This window comes from Protopterus annectens, chromosome 12.part0 (assembly GCF_019279795.1).
Source record: "Protopterus annectens isolate FY-2018-M chromosome 12.part0, PAN1.0, whole genome shotgun sequence".
Taxonomy (NCBI): Eukaryota; Metazoa; Chordata; order Ceratodontiformes; family Protopteridae; genus Protopterus; species Protopterus annectens.
In genome coordinates, this window is record NC_056746.1 from 80,407,712 (window position 1) to 80,427,728 (window position 20,017).

General features: G+C 36.8%; 1 protein-coding gene across 1 annotated transcript in view; it reads right to left on the bottom strand.

Moving 5' to 3' along the window:
• SLC5A11 (solute carrier family 5 member 11) overlaps positions 1 to 20,017 on the bottom strand; it is a 717,678-nt gene that overhangs the window by 598,531 nt on the left and 99,130 nt on the right. The window contains exon 2 of the mRNA XM_044089092.1: positions 15,226 to 15,421. Coding sequence (XP_043945027.1) covers positions 15,226 to 15,360 — 135 coding nt within the window. The 5' untranslated portion in view covers positions 15,361 to 15,421. The remainder of the gene's footprint in view (positions 1 to 15,225; positions 15,422 to 20,017) is intronic.

Genomic DNA, 20,017 nt, shown 5'->3' on the forward strand with positions numbered 1-20,017 from the left:
TGACCTACATTTAAACTAACATGTCTGGCCAACGCGTTCTGGTTGTTCATTTTCCTGATATCGTATATATGATTATATATTCTGTCTTTTAACCTCCTCGCTGTCATGCCCACATAAAACCCTGTACATTTTGTGCATGTAGCTAAATAAATAGGTTGTTACTATCACATGTAGCATAAAACTTAGGTTTAAACTCAAACATCATGGTAGGGTGAACAAAATGTTGTTCGAATGTTATATATCTACAGATATTACATCTCATACAGCATAAAGTACGCATTTTATTTATATTTAATCTGTTGATTCTATCTTTTGTGTGTTCCTTACATAATAGCCTTTTTAAATTCTTACTATTTCTATAGTTGAATCTTGGTTTATGTCCCACTAAATTCAACGTTTTAGCATCTATAGTGAGTACCCTCCAATGTTTGCTTATTATGTGCACCACTTTCCTATTGTCATTAGTATATCTCGTAATAAACGGGGTTATATTATCATAACTCCCTCCTGATCTATTATTTGCATGATTCATGGTGATTTTAGTGTTCTCATTTATATTGTCATTAGTGTATCTCGTAATAAACGGGGTTATATTATCATAACTCCCTCCTGATCTATTATTCGCATGATTCATGGTGATTTTAGTATTCTCATTTATATTATCATTAGTGTATCTCGTAATAAACGGGGTTATATTATCATGACTCCCTCCTGATCTATTATTCACATGATTCCTGGTGATTTTAGTATTCTCATTTATATTATCATTAGTGCATCTCGTAATAAACGGGGTTATATTATCGTAACTCCCTCCTGATCTATTATTTGCATGATTCCTGGTGATTTTAGTATTCTCATTTATATTGTCATTAGTGTATCTCGTAATAAACGGGGTTATAATATCATAACTCCCTCGATCTATTATTCGCATGATTCCTGGTGATTTTAGTGTTCTCATTTATATTGTCATTAGTGTATCTCGTAATAAACGGGGTTATAATATCATAACTCCCTCCTGATCTATTATTCGCATGATTCCTGGTGATTTTAGTATTCTCATTTATATTGTCATTAGTGTATCTCGTAATAAACGGGGTTATAATATCATAACTGCCTCGATCTATTATTCGCATGATTCCTGGTGATTTTAGTGTTCTCATTTATATTGTCATTAGTGTATCTCGTAATAAACGGGGTTATATTATCATAACTCCCTCCTGATCTATTATTTGCATGATTCCTGGTGATTTTAGTATTCTCATTTATATTATCATTAGTGTATCTCGTAATAAACGGGGTTATATTATCATAACTCCCTCTTGATCTATTATTTGCATGATTCCTGGTGATTTTAGTGTTCTCATTTATATTGTCATTAGTGTATCTCGTAATAAACGGGGTTATATTATCATAACTCCCTCTTGGTCTATTATTTGCATGATTCATGGTGATTTTGGTATTCTCATTTATATTGTCATTAGTGTATCTCGTAATAAACGGGGTTATATTATCATAACTCCCTCCTGATCTATTATTTGCATGATTCCTGGTGAGTTTGGTATTCTCATTTATATTATCATTAGTGTATCTCGTAATAAACGGGGTTATAATATCATAACTCCCTCCTGATCTATTATTCGCATGATTCCTGGTGATTTTAGTGTTCTCATTTATATTGTCATTAGTGTATCTCGTAATAAACGGGGTTATAATATCATAACTCCCTCTTGGTCTATTATTCGCATGATTCCTGGTGATTTTAGTGTTCTCATTTATATTGTCATTAGTGTATCTCGTAATAAACGGGGTTATATTATCATAACTCCCTCTTGGTCTATTATTTGCATGATTCCTGGTGATTTTGGTGTTCTCATTTATATTGTCATTAGTGTATCTCGTAATAAACGGGGTTATATTATCATAACTCCCTCCTGATCTATTATTCGCATGATTCATGGTGATTTTGGTATTCTCATTTATATTGTCCATAATGGAGCATCTAACTTTATTTATCATAGAATCATTATACCCCCTGTCTAAAGACAGGGTGTGTAGATCATCAAGCTGTCTCTGTAGGTCAGGATTCTCTTTACATAACCTATATATTCTGACAAACTGTCCTTTTACCACATTAGGAAAGACATGTCTAGGGTGCATGCTACTATAACATAAAAGTGTATTCCTCCAACAAGGTTTTCTGTATAGACTCGTGGAGAGACCACCATCCATCATCCTGGTTATTTTAACATCCAAAAAACCTACTTCTCTTGCAGAGATTTCTGAGGTAAATCTCAAAAAATCAGTAGTCGACTCCAAGAAACTGATAAACTCTAAGAGATCCATCTCAGTTCCTTTCCAAAATAGTAGTATGTCATCAACAAATCTTTTATATAGTAGCACTTGTTGGTAATATGTCCTACTAAATAAAAACTCCCTCTCCCAATAATGTACCACTAGATTCGCATAAGAGTTGGCACAGGGGGTGCCCATTGCTACCCCCCACTTTTGTGCATAAAGTTTATCACGATATATAAACACATTATTGTTGAGGATGGTATCCAATAAAGTACATACCAATAACTCTTGTTCATTCCCCTTCTGTTATTGATAGCATACTCCTAACTGCTTCTATGCCGTAGTCATTGGGGATTGCTGTAAATAAATTCCTTACATCTAAAGTTACCATTAAGTAAGAAGTATCTTTAAATTTATCCTTGATGGTTGATATATCATGAATTAGCTGGTAGCTATCTTTTAAGATGCTCGGAATGTTACGAACAATAGGTCCTAGTACGCTCTAGATATTGTGATATCCTTTCAGTCACCCAGCCCTCACCTGCTACAATAGGTCTCATGGGAGGGAAAACATCTTTATGTATTTTGGGAAGACCCTTAATACATGGTATTGTGGGAAATTCAACCAGAAAGAAATCATATAGCTTCTTGGTGACCTGCCTGCACATCAATAGATCATAAATATCATCATATACTTTGTTAATGATTTTCATGAGTGATCCAAAACCTATCTCTACATAAGTATTAATATCACATAGCAAAGTCAACATTGCATGGTCATAATCTACATCATCCATTACCACTATCCCTCCCCCCTTATCAGCAGGTTTTATTACTATGTCATTATTAGGAGTTAGGTTACTCAAAGAGCTTCTCTTCTTGGCTTAAATTAAAGTACATGCATCTAGGTCCTTGTTTAGAAAAATATGCATAGAAATCATTCTCACATAGATTAATATAACATTCAACATTAGTTGGTATTTGTGGACAAAAAGAACTTTTACGTTTAAAACGATCTATCGAACAATCATTATTATTCTTATTGTTAGCGTGCATTAACTTTAATGCCACTGAGCGACCAAAAAGTCTGAGATCGACTAGAAGTTCGCTGAGTTTACTTGCCTGAGAAGGAATAAAAGACAGTCCCTTATTTAAAAGGGAATAGTCAGCAGTAGTAAGTTCAAGTCGTGAAAAATTGTAGACCAGCTGGTTCAAGTAACCTTCGCCTCGTTGTCCCCTGAAAACTTGCGTTTCTGACGACCACGACTGTATGATCTGTCCCTTTCTCTGTCGCGGAACTTCAGTGGTAATGGAAAAAAATCTTCCGGCTTCCTAGATGATACCTTCGGTCTTGCCCCTGGTCCTTCACTGTCTCTCGACTCCATTAGGGCCTCTTGGTTACAGGGAAGAGCAGAGGATGCAACATCATCACGTTGCTCATTTGATGACGTAATCACGTCAATGCTGTGCGAGCCTTTACTTTCCTTATTGCAAACAGCAGTTGAGACTGTTTCTGTTGTTATATCAAGTTCATAGACATATGCCTTTTCTTTATCTAAAGTTTGGGGAACATCATTATTGTCCGATGTTTGCCCTGAACGTTGATTGTATTTGGGCCAAACAAACACCTGACCAAGCAGAAAATCCTTGTGATCACGTTGCAGCTTACGATATTTTACTTGCTGTAACCTGTCACTATATAATGTGACCTGAGTATAAATGCTGTCAATTCTTTTCTCAAACATCGCTCCCTTGAAGCGGTGTTGTAAATCTCTATTCAGAGACTCTACTTTTTGTGTAAGTTCCACTTCAATAGGGGAGAAATATTCAATCAATAATTTTATATAATTAAAGGTTAATTCTAGATTTAATTTCTGCCATCTCTTCAACAGTTCGGGATGATTATTACCATAAGTAATATGTCTAGTGTTATGATTTATACTCCACATCAGGGCAGATATACAGTTAAAAACTGGTTTAACTAAATTTTGATGAACATTTTTTTTTCCATCTTAAGTCACTAAAAGAATGTGATAGCAGTGACTGTACACAGAAGGCACTAAAAGCTGCATTACATCCTACCTCCCCATAATATGATATTTATCAGCCTGTAGCAATGTCAAAGAAAGTAATGACATTTTCATATGGATTATTTAATGATTTATTGATAGCGTTGAAATTACATGTTTTGAATAAATTTTAAAGAAAGTTTTAAATATATATACTGCCATCTTTTTAATATATACCATCTGTGTGTGTGTGTGTGTGTGTGTGTGTGTGTGTGTGTGTGTGTGTGTGTTTGTGTGTGTGCGTGTCTGTGTTTGTGTGTGTGTCTCTGTGTGTGTGTGTGTGTGTGTGTGTGTGTGTGTGTGTGTGTGTGTGTGTGTGTGTGTCTGTGCCTATGTGACTGTGTGTGTCTGTGTGTTTCTTTGTGTGTATGTGTAGGCAGAGAGAAACTATACACTTGTAATTTGTGTGAACAGCAGGTTTTGTTGCGTCTACTCTAGGCAAATGAAAAAAGTCTGCAGTTTATGGCCTCTTGTGGCTTTTACTTTATTATCATGGTTTCCATTTGCTGATTATAACTATATTAATTGTAGCAGTCACTGCTGTATGCAGTATAAGGTACAATAGTCTGTATTCATTGCAGTGCAATTTAATTCCATTTAGTTTCTCAAATACTGGAACATCAATAGTGACCTAATGTGCTCTTGAATTTCCTTAGCTAAAATCAATGTTCTTCTGCGGGAAAACATTTCAAACATATATTTTGAGAATTCTGAAATCATGGCTGTAATTTTGAGATATGGAAGTAGGACTCTTATTGCTCAAGTCCCAATGATGATTGTAGGAATTTTGTAAAACAGACAAATGGCACATGCTACAGTCTGTAATTAATGCTGCATTATGAACAAGTCTTAAATGCAGCTTATACTAGCATAAGAATCTGTCAAATGGTGATGTGTGCCACTGCAGAGACATAGTCAGCTACAGTGTGATGACTGTATGCCTGGAGAGAATGGAAGATGACACATTACCTATACCTTCCCACAATCTTTCCAAAAGGGATGTCTAAACTAGCCAGCAGTAATAAAAAAATACAGAATCTGCTCCCTCACTGCTGTCTTTTGTATCCTGCTATCTAACCACCTTTTTACACATACTCCTTTTTTTCGCTTACTCCTATTTCTTCAGCTTGCTTACTACCATTCTGCATGGCACTAAATCAAAGGCTTTGCAGAAACCTCAGTACATAACAGACTTGATATCAGAAGTCCGAGTTCCACAATTTCTAAAAGTACACATCAGTTTCCAAAGAAATCTGAAAAATTACAAAAGTTCTGTGACACCATTAAAGAATTTTGCAGGGTAGTCATTTCATGTCATTTTTCTATGACAGTGTCTTTAAAACACTGATGATAATGGAGGATAAGAAGGCAGATAGATTGTTTGAGTTTCCTCATTCTTAACACATATTTATTTTCTTACCCCAGATTTGACCCTGTTGTGATATTTTTTTATTAAATCCTTCAGGAGCTAAACAACTGTAGCCAGTGGTCAACTACCTGGTCCACTTAGTGACCACTTATCTATCTTTATAATTAGACAATGAAAATTAAGTCCCCCAAAATACCACTACAGCAATTTTAGAAACCTTTCTCAGCAAAGTCCTGAAATCTTTATCAGTACTTTAAGGCAATGTGACTAGAATATTCTCAAAACATTACATCTGGATGACATCTTAACCTAATTCAATAACATAATCCTAAATATCATAAACTATCTAGCCCCACTAAGAAGCAAAAGAATAAAGTCCTGTCCAGCACCATGGCTAAGCAGGCATACAAAGGATATCATGAAGCTAAAAGATAAAGCATGAAAAACATGGACGTACAAAAAAACCTCTGTAAGTTTATAACACTATAGATATCGTAGAAACCAAGCTAAGCACTTGACCAAACAAAATATAAAAAATTATTACAATACATTTCTAGTTACTCACAAATCCAACCGTGAACTATTTTGGAGGTCTATAAATAAGCGACTTAACCCTAGCAGAAGTATTAGGTTCTCCCCTTCAATCAATATTGAAGAGGGAACTACGCCCATCTTAATCCAATAACCACCTTTTTAATACCTTTTGAATTATCATTTCAGGCAAACATACATTTATATAAAATAAAACAAACCAAATTAACATGTTCCCAGTTACACATATTATATATCACATGTATTCTTTTCTGTAATAACCATCACTAATCCATTACATAAAATGCTCAGTTCCTGATGTCCCTTAAATCTCACTCATCCTCCAAAACATTATTCTGCATTTATTGCTTCCACAATTATCATTTTTTTTCTGTATATTTTGCTCCTACCCTTTTCTAAAGATCCCACTTCTAGTTCATTTGTCTCTGTTACAATATTCAATAATTCAAAATAAGTTGGTTAGAATTTGATTTCCATTTTCTAGTAATTGCTTTTTTTTTGCAGCCACAAGAAATAAACTTAACAAGGCCTTACTATGTTCATGCAATTCAAATCTTGTAACTCAGCTAAAAAAATAATTTCCGTAGTTACACCCATTTGCTTACCCAATATTTTTGACAGAATACTCTACATGGATTTTTTTTAAATCTGGCAACTCATTACACTTCCAGAACGTATTAGCCCAGTTATCTCTTTTTTCCCCATTACATCTCCAACATTTGGCATCTACCTAACTAAGATTTCTTTAGAGTCTGCTTGGGGTGTAGAAATACCTATGCAAACACTTTCAAGCAAAAATCCTAAATCTTCTACACTTTGTTGCATATTTGGAAGCCATACATATGTCCTCCCATTGTTTCCTTGTGACTTGCTTGTCCAATATCTCATCTCAAACTTTTCTAACCTCCTCTGATTGGTTCCTATATTTATCATGAAATATGTTACATGCCTTACTAATTATTCCTTTTTAACAGTAGGTTTTGTTCCAGATTCAACTAAAAACTCTACCAGATCAGGTCTTTCACTTAGGATACCCCTATCCCTTTGTCTTTGCCTATACTCTGATATCAATCCATGCTAGATAAGCCAGTCTCTAGCCTGCAGTCCAAATGTTTTCTTGACCCCTTCCAATTCTATGTTTCTCTATCAGTTATTTGTTATCAATACCTTGGTTTCTTTGCCAGTTTGCTCCAGTAAAAACCACTGCCTCTAGCATTTTCTCTATACTCCTAATTGCAGTCATCCCTATCAGCATAATCTCTTTTCTCCATTCTCATGTTGGTTTAGTTCTTGGAATACTTTCTGCTACTTTGTGGATGTTATATTCTGTATGACTGTTGTAATTCTCCTTAAGGATCTGCATCTAAAATTGGAAGGATCAACTTATCCCACTTGACCCTTGCCCTCTTTCATCCCAGATAAATTCCTTTAACCTTTTATTAATTATTATTATCCACAACATCTCCTCTGGTTGAAAAAAACATGCCTGATCTATATATAGAACTAAAAGGTCTAAAACATTTTCACTGCTTTTATCTTGTTATCCATATCCATGAACAACTTCCAGTTTCTCAGTTTTTGTATCATCTTTTGTTTAGTCTCTTCCCACATATCCTTAGCAGAATCCTTTTTTAATCCATACTCCTAAATACTTAATTTTATTGTGTCCCCATAAATATGGGTATTACTGGACCAATTCATGTGTGGTACATAGTTTATAGCTATAACCTTTGTTTTATCTTCATTAATTTTAGATCCTAAAAAGATTTGAAATTGTCTCAAAATGTCTCACAACACTAAGATGTCCTTTTCTGGTTTAATCAGGTGCAAAATAATATTGTCTGCAAATAAAGGCAACTTTTCTTGATTACCATACCAATTATATCCTTGAATTTCTGAGTCCCTTATTTTCTTTACCTAAGACTGTAAATATAAAACAAGTAATAAAGGGGAAAGAAAACACCCCTACCTTGTTCCTCTGTTCAAGCAACTTGGCAGAGAGGAACCTTCACACTTTAAGTTTTGCCTCTGATCCCATATATCCTCTTAATTAACCTTATTATTGCACCAGGAAATGCAAATGTTTCCACAGCCGTACTCATGAAATCTCAGCTTACTCTGTCAAATGCTTTCACTTGTTCAAGACTTCCTAATAGTTGAATTTTCTAAGATTCTGCTTCACTCTTGATCATCATTGTTCGATTAATGTTGTCAAATGTTTGCCTCCCCTCCACAAAACTAGAACACCACTGGCATTCTTTTAGCTATTACAAACAGAAACACTTTATAATCATGGTTTAAAACTGAAATGGGCCTATTTGAAGCTGGGTCTCATGGGTCTTTAACATCTTTCAGTATTACAACCGCCACAGCTTTCTTCCTGGATATCGGTGCTTGTACTCTTTTTGAAATGCTGTTAGACAAAACTTTTCAGATGTTTTTTACTTTTTTCCCTCCTAGCTTCCAAACTCCCACAGGAATACCATCTGTTCCTGGAGAATTCCCTACAGATTGGTTATACGTCACCATTTTATCTCATCTCCTCCTATACTAACTGTTAATTATTGAGCCTCATCTACGTCTAACCTTGGCATAATTACATCTTCCATAAATCTTGATTTCCACATTTCTCTGCTTTATACAAATTATCATAAAATTCCCAAAATGCATCTAATACTTCTGCAGGATCTCTGGTTATTTTTCTTGTTATAGGCTCCCTAAGCTTGGCAACAACCTTTGCTACTTTCTGTTGCCCAAATCAATGTGCTAAAAGATTTTATGCTCTGGAGTTGTTGTCAAAAACAGCTGCTTCAAAGCAATCTTGATAAATGCGTGTGTATTCCCCAGATACTCCCTTATTTTCTCTTTAGCACTCTGTAGCTGTACCTCTTCTTGTTTTGTGAGATTCCCCTTATTCTGCAATACTTTAACATTTGTCACCCCTTCTAAATACTTCCCATTACTTCTTATTCATATCTCTTTTTCTTTTATTTCTATCCTATTTTTAAACTCTGCTTTTATTTTATCCCACACACTAGCTATTAATTCTGAAGAAATTTCTATGTTCCCTAATAACTCTTGAATAATTTCTACTACCGATTCCTTAAATTCTTCTCTTTTTAACACCAGTGTCTCATTTTTGCTTCATTACACTACATTTTATCCTACATGTTATTGGCACATGATCTAAAGTAATTAGATGCGTGTTGAAGTGCTCAATTAAATGCACAAATCCAGTAACCACTTTATCCAAACAATAACGTCACTGGTTAAAAATATAGAAAATGCCCCCCTTATCATCCACTCTCAATATAATACCCATATCTATACTTTCTCATTCAAACCAATACCAATCTCCACTATAAAGGAACACTTTTCCAACTTAAAACACACTACTTTAGGTCTTGCCAAACTACCACCAGAGTACCTCAAGATCTCTGCTGATGTTATTGATTACCCAGTGTCCATTCTTATAAACTGTTCTGTCAGAAAACTACATCCCTGAGCTATGGAAAAAGTAATATAGCATACCTCTGCTTATGGAAGGGCCATCTTCTGAAGTCTCAGGCTATAAGTCCATAGCTATATTATCCCTATTATCGAAAATCCTAGAAAAGTGCCCAACCGCTAAGATTCATTACTGACAATAATCATTTCTCTCAAACCCGCACAACCTGCAGCTTCACCATAGCACCACTTCAGCCTTTTTTAATTTCTTTACTCTAGTAAACCAAACTAGAAATGATGGAAACCTGGTCTTCGCTATGTTCAATATAGTCTACCCTCAAAAGCTTCTAAATAAACTTTCTTCTTTTGGCTTAACTCAGCCTACACTTCACTTGTTCCATAGTTACCTATCTGCAGGCAGCCATCTGTAAAATGTCAAAACGACTTTTTCTCCTTTCCATTAAATTCAGTTGTTGTCCCTAGGGTTCCATACTCAGCCCACTACTATTTAATCTATTTATGAACAACCTACACACTGCATCAAATCTCACCTCTGCTGTACAATACACTGATGATTCCACCTTAGTCTGTTCATCCAAAACTATATCATCCCTGCAATATATAACCCAACAGGCTTTCTCGGATATTGAATGCTGGCTTGACATTGAATGCTGGCTTGACAGCTCACAGCTCCTCTGAAACTTGACAAAAACTAAATTAATGCTATTTTCCCACAAACAAAGGACTATAGCTACAGAAATCTTCAGAATTACCCCAAAGGAAAAGACCCAGAACTAGTGCTCTGTACCAAGCTGTTAGATATTACCATAGATGAACACCTGAGATTTGATCAATACATTATGCTGGCAACCAAAAAAATAAAACTCTTCAGAAATCAGGATCACTTTACAGGATAAAACTCTTCCTCACTGACATGGCAAGAATAAAAATTGTAACAGTCTGTCCATTACCAACCCTACTCTATGTCATCCCTGTATTTGCCAATCTTAGCTCTCCTCAAGCCTCAGTGCTTGAGCAATGCAATAACAAGGTGGCCAAATTCTCAGCAAGTCCCCCATATAGATCTCATGGGTCTCTGTCATGAAATTGAACTTCCAAAATGTCGAACACCATAAGTTCGAACTTGGAAGATTGAATTCGGACAACATCGAACCTTCAAAGCAACGATTTTTTTCCCAGGGAATTTGCTGTTCCGAAAAACACACACATAACACAATCACAACAAACACCTTCAAAACCTACATTAAACCTAACATACACCACTATCTATGCACTATGCTTAACCCAGCCCTAACCCTAAAATCCATCACTATCGCACACTTACCTGACCAGCGCCCTAACCCTAAAGTCCGTCACTACCCATTCATACACATAACTTGACCCGTTCCGAAAATGCTGAAGCTGCAGAAATGGCCAACTAAATTCTTTCCCTGGGAAAGAATTCGGGTTTCCGCAGCTTCAACATTCTCACCCTTCGAACTACTAAGTTCGGCCTTCCGGTATTCGGCATTCTCAACGTTCAATTTCACGATAGGAACCCGATCTCACCAGTGCATTGCTCTAATGCAATTAAACTGTCTAGAACTTCCCCAGGCTCTCACACACTCACAATTAACAAGTTATAAAATAATCAGTCACCCAGAAAATTACCCAAAACTACATAACATCCAGATATACTCCACAAATAGAGCTCGGTGGTCCACTGACTCTACTCACTATACCCAAATCGAACAACAAAGCAGGATACTTTCTTTACTCCAACTGCATCTCTAAAAATTGGAACAGTATCCTACAGCTCCTGAGGCAAATAACCGAAGCACTTTTACATCAGAACCCAAAAAGACCTCATTAACACATGGCTCTGCACATGTGTGTATCCCTGGTCAAGCTCTTACCATCCACACTGCTCCCTATCCACATTTAAATATCCCAACAAACACTCAACATTCCAGTATAGCCTGTAAGACAACTCATGCATCTGTAGTCACTATACAATACTATACTCTCTCCTGACTTCTATCTTGTATTAACATATTCAGTTTTCCTTACAGCTCCTCCAAATTTACATAGGTTTCATCTCACCTTTATACTCTTACATACTAGTCCTTGTAAACTCACCTACTATTATTTCTTCTCTTTCTTTTTCTCCCCCTAAAACTACCCTCTAGTATACTATATGGCTCCTCTAAAATACTGCACACATTTCTGCAATTAAAGCATATGCCATCAAGCATACAACGTAGAAAGTGCTTTCTTATTTTCTTTCTTTACTACTTCATTGTTTCATGATGTAAATGTTTTGTAATGAATCATTATTATAATTCTCAGAGTAGAATTATGTAATCACCCATATATTTTCCTTTAATATGAGAGATTTCCTATCAATATTTTAGAAATGTTTTTACTATACATTGACTGAATTTTAATATAATTTTCAGCTTACTAAACTGAAATTGTTATTAATCAGTTTTATTATGCATTGAGTAATTTTATTGTGTAATCAGGGTATTTATGTTTAAAAGTCCTCTTATCTGTATGTATTCATCTTAGCTGGTCGATGATTGGTTGAGGCCCCTTTAAATGATAACAGTATCTGGCTGGTTTATTCTGATGAAGCCTCGGATGTTATTAAGGACAAAATCACTAAGTTGTGGTTGTTGTGTTACATATTAAAGTTTTCTTTCACTTGGATATGATTTGGACTGTTTTCTTGAACTGTTGTGGCTCTTTGTGGACTCATGAACTACCTGGAGTTGTGAACATTGGAATTTTATACTGCAATGCTTGCCATTGGCCACGCTTTTGATCTGGTTGGTTACTGGTTTAGTGTTTGTCTGTCTTTTAGAATTATGTAATGTAGTCTTTACAATGTCTCACTGTGTCACTGTATAGTATTTGAAGCAATTACTGTTCTCTGAACATATTAACTGAGCTGAACACATTTTTCTAATTTTTGTAACTTTTTAATTTTTCTCCTGGGGCCTCTACTGAAAAGGGGCTGTTTGTCACCCAGACAGAATTTCCTGGTAAATAAATGCAAAATAAAATAAAATAACAAGTTAATTCCTCTGACAAGGGTGGGAAAGCTTAAGGGGGTGCTGCATTCCTGAGTGAGTCGTTCTTTGGGTGAGATCTTAAAGTACGGTTGTATCTGCTTGAGTCAGAGGCAGCTCAAGTGGATGTAAAGATCCCGTGATACCGATTGAAAAGAATAGGGAAACCTACCTTATGCACTGGCCAAATTTCCCCTAGTAGTATAAATAGCACCTGGAGTCTCCCCTAAAAAGAGGTTACTAGCCTAGGAGGACTAACCTGGTCAATAAAAAAATAAAATAAAAGAACTATTCTATTGGAAAGCCCACTTGAAAAGAATCTCAATCCTGTTTTATATTGAAGCGCTTTTTTTTTTAATTAATACAAAGACAAAGAACTTCCTCAGAATCTAAAACATGAAATACACTAAGATGTTTTAAAATGGTGCCAAAAAATCACATGACTGAGGAACAACCAATAAAATTCCAATTAAAAGAAGGAGTTCTCTTAAAGAAACAGTGCTGAAACGTGCAACAAAGTAACTATACTTACAATTCAAATAACACTTGGTTCCTGTGCTGAATAATTTAAATAGAAAAATCATATAAATGTTGAATTAAAATAGTTAAAGCTTCTGAACAAAAATAAAACACTTGATGTTGACAGAGTCATTGAGGACAGGTGTTTTATTGTCTCTAAATGTAATCTGCCACAATGATTCACAGCATTCTAAAAGGATTTTAAAGTTCCCAGAGAAATTGTCATAGTTAACTGAATCTAATACAAAAAAGAAAACTTTTTGAAGTCTAAACATGTCAAGGCGTACTTAACTAAAGTGTTAGTATCATAATTTTTTTCTGATGGCAAGAATGTGTTCATAGATTCTCTTTGGTTGTCTTCTGATGGTCTTGCCAATATAAAAACTTAGACATGATGCACATGTCGCGAAATAAGCCGCACTCCTAGAGTCACAGTCATATCGCCTTTTTGCTTGTACATCTAGGTCTGAAGAAAAAACGAATGCATGATATGTTGCTTATATAGTGGCATTGCTTGCACTTGCTACATTTATAAGTGCCAGGAGCTGTAAGTGAAGATGGAGGATCAACAGTTGGATGTTCAAGAATTAACTTCATGTTATAAGTTTTTTGCAAGTGAAAAATGGACGACTGCCCAAAATGTGAAGCACTGGCTGGAAGAGATTGAAAGTTGGCATCCTTATGACCTGACACATGTTGTAGAACCAACTGCCATACTGCTAGGTTAATATCTATGCCCTTTTATAGATCACATACTACCTCTATGGCAGGACAAATGAAAACATGTTTCTTGAGTTCTAGATCACCCTAATATCCTTACTATTTATTTAGATATCAATGCATGGGTCTTATTTCAGGTGGAGTAAATAGAAATAATCCAGGGAATGTGAAAAAAAATAATTTGTAAATGCAGTGTCATTGGTGCAACAGGTAGCACACTCACCTTTGGTACAGAAGGCTGTGGGTTCTATTCCTACACGAGGTAGAATTCATTACTATCACTGCAGTGCAGCATAAGGGGGTCTCTTCAAATGAGACATTAAATTCATGTCCCATCTGCTTCCGTTGATGGTAGCTCAGGAGGATGTAAAACAGCACCTATTGAAAAGTGTGGGGGAAGTTCCCGTATGTCCTGGCTAAATTTTCCCTAGGAGTATAAATATCACTTCACGTCTTCCCTGAAAGGAAGCCAATACCCTAGTGGGACTAACCTGGTCAACAAAAGATAGATAAAATTAAAAGTTTTGAATAACTGAAACAATCCATTAATGTATTATATCCATGAATCTGTGAGTCCTATGTGTCACTGGCATATCTTCCCATCGTTTGGCACTAAATGGCAATTAGTAAGGTGAAATCTCCATCCCTAGCTACTCCTTACTACCCCATTCTGTCTCACAACATTAATGAATGAAAGAATGAATGACTTTATGGGTCTTTAATAAACTCAAAACTATCTATACAAAAGAAAGTGAGGGTGCCACCCCCCCCCCCCCGAAAACAGAACACAGGCCTAGTAGGTCAAGGCAGGCAACAAGAAGTAAAGAAATAAATCAAACTATAACCTAATGTTCATTTTGACATTCCATTGTTATAACAGTATTAAGTTGTGTACCAAGAAATGTGTGGTTTTGCTCTGAACTAAAAATTCTTAGCAGTATCTCTTTCCCATCCATAAATTAGCAGTTACTACTGAAGAATTTTATTTTTAACAAGTATAAGTCCATTATCTGGTTTCTAGCTGGACAGTTTCCTGAAATTAAACATAAGATGAGAACAATGCATATGCCTCTCCATTAGTGATCTAATCTAAACAGCACTAAAAACATATCACAGGGCTTTCTATTTAGTTAACAGGACATAATCATTTAGCTAAATTGACATAATAACTTCTTCTTACCCAGAGTCCAACAGCTAGGACGAATATAAAGTACAGTACTAAAACCACAATATCAGCTGTTTCCAAGGCTTTATTTGTGAAACCAGGTGCCACTCTTGTGGTTGTTGAAGAAAGGGGTGCACTTGTCATCTCCATTATATTTGTTTTGTAGTGTTTTCATGGGAAAATAATCGCTGAGTCAAGTTAGGTGGAAGTGCTGCATAAAAATAAAAATGAAAATCAATTAGACTTGAGAAATATGCAGTGAGATAATTGTTGATCTTAAAATAGAAGTGTCATTGCTAGTTATTCGACACAGCACCCAGAGGGTTCAAAATCAAAGTTAGTTCAAGGAAATGAATGAAATAAGCCAGACTAAGTTGGGCATCCTTAGTGAGTCAGTGAATCCAGAAATAACAAAGGCCAGATATACAACTGAAGCCTTATCTGACCAAGTGGCTTATTTTTTTTGCCCTTTACCTGAGGGTCACTGGTGGCAAAACTTAATGCTACCATTACCATTACCAATGCTATAATTAGAGTCACTGAAGCGTTCCTTGTATGATACCTAAAGGTCATAAGCATGTATTCTGGAAATAGCAAGGGTGCTTTAACCAAAATGAAAACTTTTTGGTATATCAGTTAAGAAGGTGTGCGTGAAGGGGGCATGACTGCAGTATGTCACGTTATCTCTCTTCAGCAATAAGCAATTGGTACTACATAAGAAAGATGCTGAGTCTAGCAGAGAGATGTGTGTCCTTGGATGGAGGTTGTCAATGTATTTGCTGTGTGTTTGTAGATCAGTATGCTTGGTGAGTGCTGTGCAGGTAGTGTCTCAAGTGAATGATTGAATGTGTTTTTTGTTGAATGGGAGGTCGTTAGTTGCTGTGAATGATGAAAAGATTATGGTCTGCATGTGTGCATATGTGTGTTTTGTATTAGTGGAGAAAAGCATGGTGTGATGTGACTGAGTGTGCAAAGGTAGGGGTTGTCATGTCAGTGATTAGAAGAGTGTGGTATGTGTTGTGCAGGAGGGTGTGATGTGTCAGAGGGATTGGTTGTATATAGATTGTGTGTGTGTGCGTGTGTGTGTGAAAATTCTGGAATTTTAACAGTCTTAAAGTCTCAAAAACAAGGAATGTAATGCAACATAGAATTTTAAAAAAGACTTCTGAGTTGGCACAGCTTGCAGTCTCTATTACAATGACTACTTATCCTACTGAAAGCTTGCTTTAGGTGGGAGTCACTATAGCATTCTATTTTATTTTGTATGCCTGAAAGTGTGTGCATGTGTGTGCATGTGTGTGTATGTTTGTCTGTCTGTGTGAGGAGAGGGAGCTTATGCATGTGTGCAGAGGTAAGCCTTTCTGTGTGTGCTTGCTGTACAAATGGGAGAAGGGGTACATCTCTGAAAGTGTGTGCATGCATGTGTGTGTGTGTGTGTGTGTGTGTGTGTGTGTGTGTGTGTGTGTGTGTGTGTGTGTGTGTGTGTGTGTGTGTGTGTGTGTGTATCTATGTATGGGGAGAAGGGGTACATGTCTGAAAGCACTGGAGTGTATGCCAGTTGTTCATGGTGGGGTCTTTGTGAAAGCTCCTTCTTTCTCTTAGCCCACTCCCACGCCTTTCATCCGTTTCACTGTTGATAATTTGTTGTATGTTAAGGTATTGATTGTTTTTTACAGTTGTTGTGGGTGCAGCCCCGCTCCGTTTTCCCTCACTACGTTCGGGCTCACTTTGCTCACCTCCCACCTCCATTCCCACCCACCCATATCATTTCCTTTATACCTAACCACCTGTTTCCTCTTACCCAAACACTCCTCCCCTTCCTGTTCCTCACAAACACTCTAGCCTACTTCCTGCCTCCAACATAGATTCCCTACCTCCTCCACCACCTCTCTATACACACCATCCTATAACCATTAAATATTACCTATAATTAATATTTTAACGAAAGTAAATACACATATCTGAACGTAGACCAAATAAATTGACAATATACCATATCCATAGTCAAGAACATCATTACAGATAAAGTAGCAAGTACCCCCCCCCCCCGTATTTACTAACTCACTATCTCTGCTACCCTGTCTTAACTAGAGGATACCAATTACCTGACCAATACTTCTTGGCCATACTGCAGCTCCCTAACACATAAAACAATGGCTCTTGCAATGGCCATACTCTCCATCACTTTTCTGTAGCCGTATACCCAGCATTACCTGATGCTTACATAGCTCCTAAGTCCCTAACATCACTTCAACTTGTAGCTACAGTCAACTCCCATTAGCAAGTCTTACACTCTCATCCACCTGTCACTTCAAATCTCTTACCCCTCTTAACAACAAACTCCCACATATACCTAATACTGCACCTCTTAATACAACACCAATTTCACTCATTCATAGATAGTACCCTTTAATGTAACACATTTTTTTCTGAAACTAGATAACATGGGTTACACATATCCAACCCAACTACTAAAAACATCATTCTACCCATTAATAATCTTCACCCTACTCCTACATTCCAGCCAGTCCTCCTACCTCACCCTACTCCTACTTTCCATCCTGTCCTCCTACCTCACCCTACTCCTACATTCCATCCTGTCCTCCTACCTGACCCTACTCCTACTTTCCATCCTGTCCTCCTACCTCACCCTACTCCTACTTTCCATCCTGTCCTCCTACCTCACCCTACTCCTACTTTCCATCCTGTCCTCCTACCACACTCAGCTTCATAACCACACCCCATCCCCTTGCAAACTGATTACACAGCCAACACCACCAAACTAAAAAACGTCCATATATCGCCATGTGACCTTACCTCCCCCTACCCTTCTCTTACTCACACATTAAACTGAAAATCAAAACTAACCCCCTCTCTTCTCAAAATCAAACTAAAATAATTCACAAATTGACCAAACTCTATCTACACCTACTCCATAAACTCACTTGCAGTGGTGATATACATCCCAATCCAGGACCCAAAACATCAATCAGCCCAAACTTAAATCAGCTAAATCCCCTACACCACAGACCTACCTCAATTCTCCTCTTCTTAAACATTAATGTAAGAAGTATACTTAACAAAATTCATGACCTTCATGCCCTACTAGCTCTATACAAGCCAGATATTGCTGTGATAACTGAAACATGGCTCAAACCACAACATCACAATAATGAGATTACTGCCCCGGGTTACAACATTATCCGAAGAGACAGATCAGAGAAAAAAGGTGGAGGTGTTGCAATATTATTCCAAAATCATCTTGCCTTATAACAACTAGATTACAATACCCATGAATTCAAAGATGTAGAACTAATCCTTGCCAAATTAAAAATAAGTTCCAACAAACATATAATTATTGCAGGTGGCTATATGCCACCGGGCAATAACATCAATGTAATGGAAAGCCTGCTTAATTGGACTTCCAACTCCCTTCCACATGAAACCATACTATTAGAAGACTTCAATATTGACTGCCTTCACTTCTCCAGCCATATCCCCTCTGCCTTCATAAACCTCCACAGGTTTACCCAAACTATAACCACCCCCATTCGAATTGCCAAAACTTCCAAATGCCAGTCCATCTTAGACTGGACCCTGGTATCTGACCCCACTCTTGCACAGCAATCTGGTTGTTTTCCATATACCCTAAGTGGCCATCATCCAACTTACCTAATTAGGAACAGATTCCAAACCATCAACCAACCTATCCACAGAGTAGTTAGTAAAAAAAACTTTATAGCTACTGATCTCATCAATACTCCAAAAATCTGTAACTTGACCCTCCTAAAACATCTGCTTCTAGACGATGCCGTTGAGTACTTTAATACAACCTTCATAAAAATCTTAAACCATCATGTACCCCCTAGAACCATTAGAATAAAATCTAACTATGCCCCATGGCTAGGAAAAGATACTAAAACTATAATGAAAGAAAGGGACAAGGCCTGGATTCAATATCAGAAAACCAAAACTACTACTCTGAGACAAAACTATGTAGAGCTCCGTAACAAAGCCAAAAAAACAAATCAAACTAGACAAATCCAGCTACTATACAAGCATGCAAGAAAAACACGTTCACAACCCACAAAAATTCTGGGCCTCAGTAAATGGTATACTGCATCCAGGAAAGTCCACAACTCCAACCCCTGTGCTTCCAAATAACCATGAAAATATTCCTACTTGGTTTAAAAAATTCTTTACCGAAACAGTCCAGACCCTTGCCTATACCCAAAATAGTACTAGCAGCCCCACACCAATAACTACCCCAATCCACCCCAATATATAAAACAATAGCCCCAGTTTTCACCTCCACTCTGTATCCACCAAATCAGTATCTAAACTCCTTGGTAAACTTAAACCAACCACTCTAGCAGCTGATAAGCTGCCAGCAGACTTCCTTCAGATCTTAGCTGAAGCTATAGCCTATCCTGTCTCTATTCTCATAAACAGATCTCTCTCAGAATGAGAAGTCCCCACCTCATGGAAAGCATCATAATTCCATTGCACAAAGGAGGCAACTCCTTAGAGCTTGCCAACTATTGCCCAATAGCAATCCTATCACCTTTATCCAAAATATTAGAAAGAGTTGTTCATACTCAACTAATACAGTACCTCCAGAATAACAACCTACTCTCCATATCCCAGCATGGCTTTAGACCTTCCCATAGCACCACAACAGCACTGCTATCATTCACCAACATAGTTAACCACCACAAAAATAAGGGTCTATTTGTTTCTTCCATATTCTTAGACCTATCAAAAGCCTTTGACATGGTAAACCACAGACTGCTTCTTAATACCCTAT